Source organism: Pinus tabuliformis, chromosome 3_2 (genome assembly GCF_031772625.1).
Source record: "Pinus tabuliformis cultivar Carrire ecotype Pingquan chromosome 3_2, CPIR1, whole genome shotgun sequence".
Taxonomy (NCBI): domain Eukaryota; kingdom Viridiplantae; phylum Streptophyta; class Pinopsida; order Pinales; family Pinaceae; genus Pinus; species Pinus tabuliformis.
The window spans coordinates 815,898,857-815,907,305 of NC_142302.1; the positions used below are offsets into that span (position 1 = coordinate 815,898,857).

The 8,449-nt window shown below is 33.2% G+C and overlaps 1 protein-coding gene and 1 pseudogene across 1 annotated transcript; both read right to left on the bottom strand.

Moving 5' to 3' along the window:
- Positions 1 to 3,154: 3,154 nt before the first annotated feature.
- On the bottom strand, positions 3,155 to 5,029 carry LOC149183129 (cold-responsive protein kinase 1-like). The gene is made up of 6 exons (XM_089418677.1): positions 4,886 to 5,029; positions 4,648 to 4,775; positions 4,348 to 4,564; positions 4,009 to 4,240; positions 3,758 to 3,908; positions 3,155 to 3,657 (listed from the first exon to the last, which is right to left on the bottom strand). Exons 1-6 carry the CDS (start codon positions 4,950 to 4,952, stop codon positions 3,352 to 3,354), a joined length of 1,101 nt encoding a protein of 366 aa, XP_089274803.1. The 5' UTR covers positions 4,953 to 5,029; the 3' UTR covers positions 3,155 to 3,351.
- Positions 5,030 to 5,106: 77 nt separating this feature from the next.
- Positions 5,107 to 6,083, bottom strand: LOC149183130 (cysteine-rich receptor-like protein kinase 2; annotated as a pseudogene).
- Between the last annotated feature and the right edge of the window lie 2,366 nt (positions 6,084 to 8,449).

Sequence of the window (8,449 nt, forward strand, 5' to 3'; positions counted from 1 at the left end):
CATAATCTCCAAATACAAAAAAAAACCTTACAATATTGAACAAAAACATGTTCACATCAACAACAACTACTTCATTGATAATGGATAACCTATACATGACATTAACTATAACTCATTATCATCCACCATTTCTTTCAAGAATATCCATTCAGATATTGCTATTCTTCCAAACACTACTGTTACTTACAAAATATCCATATTCAAAACACACATAACTAATACTTCAATTGTAACTCAAATTGATCCACCCCTTGCTTTCAACAATGTCCATTCACATGTCACTATTCTTCAACACACTAATTTTATTTACAAAAAACCATATTCAACATACACATAACTAACAATTTCAATTGAAACTCATTATCATTGACCCTTGCTTTCAACAATGCCCATTCACATGTCGCTATTCTTTCACACTTTATGCCTTACGACGTTTTCTTTGCAACATTAGGTGCAAATGCTAGTATTACTCCAAAAAAAGACACACATATCTCTTTACATGTTGCTATGAAATTATCTAAAACTGGAATTTCGTTTGGGTGGAAAGGGTATTTGAACATTTTGGGTGGTCCAAGCGAGATACAAGTTATTGCATCAGTCGTGCCGAGATGTAAACGTAAGCCCATAAGAGATAGACTAAATCCAGCTACGACCCCACCAGGTTCCTTCAATGCTCCATCTGGCAATGTGGGTAGCTGTTCCACGGTTTTGCTCAGTGGTGTAGCCTTAACGATTTTACGGGTGCAGAATGCGACACACAAACACTTGGAAGAAGACGCGGTAAGTATTTTACCGTTCAGATGGTGCATATTCAGATTCGTCTATATTTGAGATTAAACATTAAACGGTGTGTTTTTAATTCTATTGTGTTTTATTTTCATAGATACTTTGTTTGTGTAGGTAACCATATTAAATTATTAGATTTTACGTAATTGATATGATTTGATTTAATCTTATAATAGTATAGTATCTATATGCATGTGATATATATGCATGTGATATTTTATTTTTATGTAATATATTATGTTGATTTGATCTTATTGAATGGTTACATTTCCATGAAAATAAATTCGCCTCAAAATAAGTAATAAAAATCATTATAAAGTACTAATATGGTTAAATATATTTTATATTTTAAAATTTATTTTTATTTTTTTAGTATTCAATTCTAAATATATATGGTGTTTATCAACCCCATTACAATTATAATGGTAAACATATTATATAAGTGTAGCGTAATTTAATTATTAGATGCACATTTATATAAGTGTAATTTAATTATCACTGTAATTTTTAAATATATAAAGATGTTGTATAAAATAACTTTTTATTTTAAATATTTTGAAAATTCACTAATTTATAGAAATAAACATTATAAAAATTAACTATCAAAAATTACATATATAATTTCATTTAATAAAATAAAATAAAGTGATCGATATTCTTGAATATTTTATATTAATGTTCGAAAATTTTTTGAGACAAGTATAACGGTAGTTTTATTGATTTAAAATATAAATAAATTTCGTAGTGTGTTAAACACTTCAAAATAATTTTAATATTTCCCGAGTCAAATAAGTTTTTTTCTGGAATGGTATAGCAATGCTTTTCTGGCAAGAACCCACCAAAGTTTATGTTATTTCTAATTTTTTTCTAGATAAAATGGAATGGACTACCTCAGTTGCTTAGCAAATACGCAATACATCAAGACATGACTGGCTGTGACTTTTCATTTGAGTGTCGCTCTATTTGTCCGAGGTAGTTAATCTCGCAGGGAGGAAATTCGTATGTATCTCGTAAAGTTTGCTGTGGGGTCCAAAAGGAATTTGCATAGTTTCTGCGCACATATTGACCGTCACCGACACAAGGAATCTTCCCAGATATGATTATCATTTCATTTATCTAAGTAGTCCCTTACTGATTTGTTGGAATTTGGTAAAAAAAATTTAAAAATAATGTAGAATTAATATTTTAATTACATTTTTATAGTGGAAATAAATTAAGTACTATCAAAAATATCTAAAACATCTAAAATTTTAAAATTTAACAATTATAAACTATGTATAAGTGATATCCCTTATTTCTATAATGTATAAGCTCAACCCATGAAGTATCCAGACTTCTCGTTTGCCTGTATTCGCTATCCTCATTCACCAACCTCTATCTGGTACTTGAATGAAGGTTTATGGATAAGACATAGGCCCACACGCATTTGATATCAAGTAGGTCAGTGTAACCTTTCTGATTGTGCACGCAGTTGGAATCCCGTGATAAAAAACGCCTTTGACATCAAGTAGGTAAGTGTAACCTTTCTGATTGTGCACGCAGTTAGAATCCCGTGAATTTTAAGAAGGCATTGTCTACTTAGACTTCAAATGTGTGTTAGGTAGGATGGTAAAAAATTATTATTATTATTATTATTTTTAAATATGGTAATATGAGTATTTAAATTTGGTGATGGAAATGGATTTAATATCTTAAAAAATGAGATTTAAAATTTGAATATGAATGTTTGAATTTTTTTATAAATAGAAATAGATTTAATATCATAAATTTGAGCTCTCCGAAATTTTGAATCTTAACTTTGAATCTTAACCTCTAGAACTCAAATTTACAAAAATTTCTACAGCATACCCAAAATTTCCACTATTTTTCTTTAAAAAAAATTGAAACCTAATTACAGCGCAAATTCAAAACCTCATTAAAATACGATTTTTAAGAAGATAAAATTTCTGTCAAAAAGCATAATTTGACAAAATGCAGGCGAACTTTGATGTTTTGCCAGGTTTCAAACAGAAAACAGCAGGAATAATCTTAGAACCGTGTTGACATAGATGTGTAACGAAATTGCATTTAGATGAACAAGGTAGAAGAGAAAACAAAATTTACAGAGTGGTGGCAGAACTAAACAACTGATCACTTACATAAATTCAGACAATTCCATCTGCCAAACTCTGCCATTTAATTTAAGGTGAACCCAGCATAATCAGCCAACATAGTGTTAGAAAAATAGAGAAATCAAAGAGCGATTATACACTACAAAACACACATTGTGATATCTTTTATTGATCACAATAATTATATATAAATCTCTGATTTTCATACATTTAAATCACGATTATAACTTATATATAAGAAAAAACAATTTGTAGACTAACTCTTGAAAACTCACAATAACAATTAAACATTACTGCTCATCTACCTCGACCTTGTTCTGCAAAGTGACTAATACGGAACTTCTACGCCGTTTCTTCAAATCTGTAGATGCATTGAATAAAGAAATAGCGACCTCATTGAACCCATGCTTTTAGATACTAAAAATCAAAGATTGCCTCTGCCATGGCCTGTCAGTTACCGAGGAGTAAATGACACGGTGATGGATCCATGTGATTCTTGAGAGTTGGAGGTAGCAGAGGAATTCGTATGTTTGCCAGGGAAGGCATCTATAAACACTGGTTGTATAGGCTGGGCAACAATCTCTAAATTGTTGGTTAACATCGACCCAACCTGTGACATTGTTGGCCGTAGCGCCCAAGAACCTTGAGTGCAAAGAAGTGCAACCGTGATGACCCTCAAGACCTGCTCTCTTGGGAATTGCCCCTCTAACGTTGGATCAACAATATCCAAAACTTGATTATTCTCGTATTGATTCCAAACCTGCATCATCATCAAGGTCATAGTTCGAATTCTATAGTTTTAAATGAGATTCAACTTGTAATCATCATTAAATAATAAACAAATGCTTAAAACCACGCACCCATTGGAGAAGAAACTGCATAGGCTCTGGGAGGCTTCTATCCACGCTCTTTCTCCCACTCACGATCTCAAGGACCACAATTCCGTAACTATAAATGTCTGCCTTTTCTGTTAATTGTCCGTGGACGGCATACTCCGGCGCAGTGTAACCTCTGATTCATGAAAATTAGTGGTAACCTTTAATTAGTCCCTGGAATTGACAACTTATAAAGATCATCTGATAGAAATTACTAAATGATTTACACAACTTACATTGTTCCTCCGAATCTCGTAGAAACATGTGATTCGTCTTCTGGGAAGAATCTAGCTAATCCAAAATCTGCTATTTTAGGATTGAATTTGTCATCTAAAAGTATATTTCCACATTTGATATCTCTATGTATAATGCGAACGACAGAATCCTCATGCAGATATGCAAGCCCTCTAGCTGTTCCCACTATAATGTTTAAACGGCTTTCCCAGCTCAAATGACTTTCTATCTCTCCTGCGTAGTTCCAATATCAGTATCTCAAAGCCTCGTACAAGTTGGCACGATTTCAGAAATTAAGAAACTGAACCCTGAAAACAATAGAATTAATAAGAGAAACGTACCAAACAAATGCTTGTTTAGACTATTATTGGACATATACTCGTAAACAAGCAAGCGTTCGCACCCTCGCGTGCAACAACCAAGCAAACGAACAAGATTACGGTGACGGACACTGGTGAGGACCCTCACTTCTGTAAGAAACTCCTCCGCGGCCTGAGTGATCTCCTGCCTTTCGTTCAGTTTCTTAACAGCAACAACCCTCCCATCCGGAAGAGTACCCTGCTCAGAAAACTCATTATAATTGATCTGCAAACAACGGACATATTTGGATGAACCCATCAAGTCTGCGTTTGATATTATACCTTGTAAACTTCACCGAATCCTCCTCTGCCAAGCATGTTGTTTCTGTCAAAATTTGCAGTCGAATCTCTTATAAGCTCGTAATCAAAGATAAATTCCTCGAAGTTTCCCCTCGCAGCAAGATTCTCATCTGCGGAGAGCGTCATTAAAGCAATTTCATCATAGGCGTTGAATTCGACCAAGTTAAGTAACTCAGAACAATTTAGCAGGGAAACAGCTAGAATGAAAGGATACATTTACCTGTTCGATCATAGTTCTCTCGTTGCTTAATACGTCGACTGAATCGACAGAAGAGTATGAAGCACATCACCGTAACCAGAGCTGCTCCGCAAATGCTTCCAAGGAATATAGGCACTGTTTTCGATGACGATTTCCCCGAGGACGGTGTTAAATTCGGGGATGCTGCGTTTAAAACAAAGCAAAGCAATCAACATATGTGTTATATGAAAATCAAACTCCAAATAGTTGTAGCAAATCTAAGTTGAAAAACTCATACCGGAAGTCTGGTTATCTGTGAAAAACGAGTATGTTGAGTAGCGCATAAAACAGCCCGCCTCGAGACCTCGGCCTTCACTCTTGGGAGGATAGGTAAGTAATTGATTTTGAGCTTCAGTCATGCATCGTTGACAACTACTATTGGTAAGCGAGGGCCAACACTGAACGAGACCATATAAGGAGCCATCAATGGATCCAACGGCATAACCATTATTTTCAGAAGCGTTGGTTATGAGCTGCGCAGATAAGTCCTGGGCTGTTTGTGCATCGATGGATTCGTGCCTGCACAATAAACATAATCCCCAGGGTCCACATCCTGACTATAAAAGGTATTATTCTCATAGCGGAGAAGACAACCGTCCAAATGAATGCGAGCACCATTAACTTGAGGACACAGTGCTTTAGCTTGTATCGACTCTCGAGGCGTCCTTCACGCATTGGGAGCATTCGCTGGCGTTCAAATACTTCCGACAAACAGCAAGACCATAGACAGGATCCGTTTTGCCAGAATCGATTTGCATTGAAGTAGCGAAGCCATCTGAAGAGAGATTTGAAAATAGGGATTGCAAAACAGAATCCAGATTGTCTGTAAACGCTGTGGGATTAACATACATGTGGGGGCTGCACCCTTCTCCCACCAATGTAGTCTGGGGATCGTCGGCTGCAAGATTGACTGCAGTCATGATAGCCGCCATAGTAACCAGAAGTGGAAAATGAGCAAGTTCCACCATCAGTCCAGCCAATAACCAATATGGTTTGGGATTGGAACCCAACGTTGTGCTTATATCTCAAAAACTTTGAGGACGACTGGATGCCGTTGAAATAAAATTTACTCTCGAGGCAGATTTAAATGGGGGCAAAACATAAGAGTAATTTAATGAACAATACCAAAATATTTGGATTTCAAACCACTTCACCAAATGTAAAAAGTGTATTATGGAGAGACGGGAGCCCTTCATCTACATGTATCTTTCTTTTAGTCTTGCATGCTTATCACTTTTCTCTTCTACTTCCGATAAACAGGTGCACAGGATATTTTAAGCCTCTCGCCTTGGTAATCGGAGTTCAAGCATATTGTGTTTTGTGTTTTCTGTTTTGTATGGAGAGCCTCTCGCCTTGGTATTCGGAGTCCAAGCAGATTGTGTTTTGTATGGAGTGCTCTTGGTGCCAGAAGGGTTCGAGGTCGACATCAACGGTCAATGTCCACTTGTGCTACGGTTCTTGAAGTGTTCGATGTCAACATCAATGGTCAATGTCTACGGGGAACTAGTGGGCCAAAGTTGATGACTTATTGGTTTCGATAGCATTGGGGATAGGTAAGCCTAGAATTTCAAATTTATCTGGTCTGTTAAGTGGAAAAAGATAGCGTTCAGTTGTTATTTATCTGGTCTGTTAAGTGGAAAAAGATAGCGTTCATTTGTTTTTCATGTTTGTTGTTTCATATATATTTTTATATGCACTTATATATAAGTTTATATATAAGTTTTTATAGTGAAGTAGATTTTAATATACTATTTTATCAAATTTAAAAAAAATTTGAATATTTTTTTGCATGTAAAAATTTTATTTGTAATTAATAGGTAACAAAAATTGTGATAAGAAATAAGTGTTGCAACTAAACATATTGTTAAATTTAATCTTTATCTAAATCATACCTACTAAATTTGTTAGAATGCGGAAAAAAGTATATATATTTGAGAGTTTGATTGGTACATAGTTCACTGTAGCTTTACGTGGATAAACTATAATTTATAATTTATAGTTTATGATATGGATTTGTTAATTTTAATGCTAAATGAAGTGACTCCTAAACAGAAAATAGATGTAGAAGGTGGTGGGATCATAGGTAAAATGGAAAATAATCGTGGGCGGAGAAATTTTCGTAGCTTTTAATTGTCTTTAATGGTTTAAAACACTGAGATAAAAAGGAAATAAAATCTTGAAATAATTTTATAAGAAGTAATTGATTTCTTATATATATATATATATATATATATATATAATTGAAATTTCAAAGTGTTAAAAATGATAAAATAAAACTGTAAATATGACTAAATAATCTTTCTTTTTTATTAACACCCATACAATATATGATGTAATCTATCTGTATATGCAAAGCATGAGAATTACATCATTCTAAGTCTCATTTAAGTAAATAAAAATGTTGTAAATGTATAGACAAAGCATGAGCATTACATCATTCTAAGCCTCATTTAAATAAAAAAAAATGTTGTAAATCTTGAGGACTTTATTGAAAGGTGATAATTCTATCAAAATATTATAAAATCAATGAAAATGATCCAGCTTATGTTATAGGATTATAAGAACATGACAAGTTGGTATCATTAAATCCCTTGATTATTATTTAAGCAAATATTTTTATGATTGTGAGTTTCTCAAGATCTATGAAAGAACAAAACTAAAGGAATTATTCATTAAGATAGTTAAGTGTATTATTTATATTAAGGATATTGATTATCCACTTTATCTCTTACTTAGACTGAAAGTACATGAAATAATGGAATATTAGACCATAATATGTAATGCCTTTGTTGATAATAAAAATTATGTTACTTTCTCCCCCTCCTTGTCAAGAATGCCATACAACATCAAAAATATTGTTCTCAACATTTAACACAAATTTGACAAAGGATATGATCCTTGATCTTGGGATTGTTATGAGGCAAGGGGGTGGTGGAGGGTGGATTTTCAAAATATTTGCAAAGTATAGTGTCATTGATATCAATGTTGCTAGAAATAATATGAAGAATGTGAAAGAGTGTGAGAGAAAGATGACGTCAAGAAAAGAGGAATTGTCATTTTGGAGAACAATGGAATGAAGATTTGATTAAATGTTATAAATTGAATGAACAAAATCACTAATTATGATTGTTGTCATCCTAATTTTAGTTTTTGCGATGTTCACAATGTTCATTTTGTGTAAGTTTATATCTAAAATCAATCAATAACATACAAGTAAGGATATCTCACTAAGCTTAAGGAATTTTAAAATCCTAAATATAATCATTAATTATTCTTATGTAAAACAAAGAAAAACTATGCATTAGATTTATAATAATCTTAATCTAGCTTATAAAGGATTGGTGGATTGTTGAATTATTTGCATTCAATTCTTATATTATGTGTTTTGTTTCCATTATCTATTGTATTAGTAGGGTTGTCATGAATTACACAATAAGTGGTTGAGAGGTATTCCAATGTGCTAAAATAAAATCAAATTAAATACCAAAGATATAACTATGTCAGGAATTTTAATAGGAAACACATAACATTATGAATGCAATAAAA

Coding starts and splice junctions, on each gene's coding strand:
- LOC149183129 (XM_089418677.1), bottom strand. CDS start 4,952: ATGTGCTTCATACTCTTCTGTCGATTCAGTCGACGTATTAAGCAACGA. Junction 4,241..4,347: donor TCTAAACAAGCATTTGTTTG/GTACGTTTCTCT, acceptor GGAACTACGCAG/GAGAGATAGAAAGTCATTTG. Junction 3,658..3,757: donor TGCAGTTTCTTCTCCAATGG/GTGCGTGGTTTT, acceptor ATGATGATGCAG/GTTTGGAATCAATACGAGAA.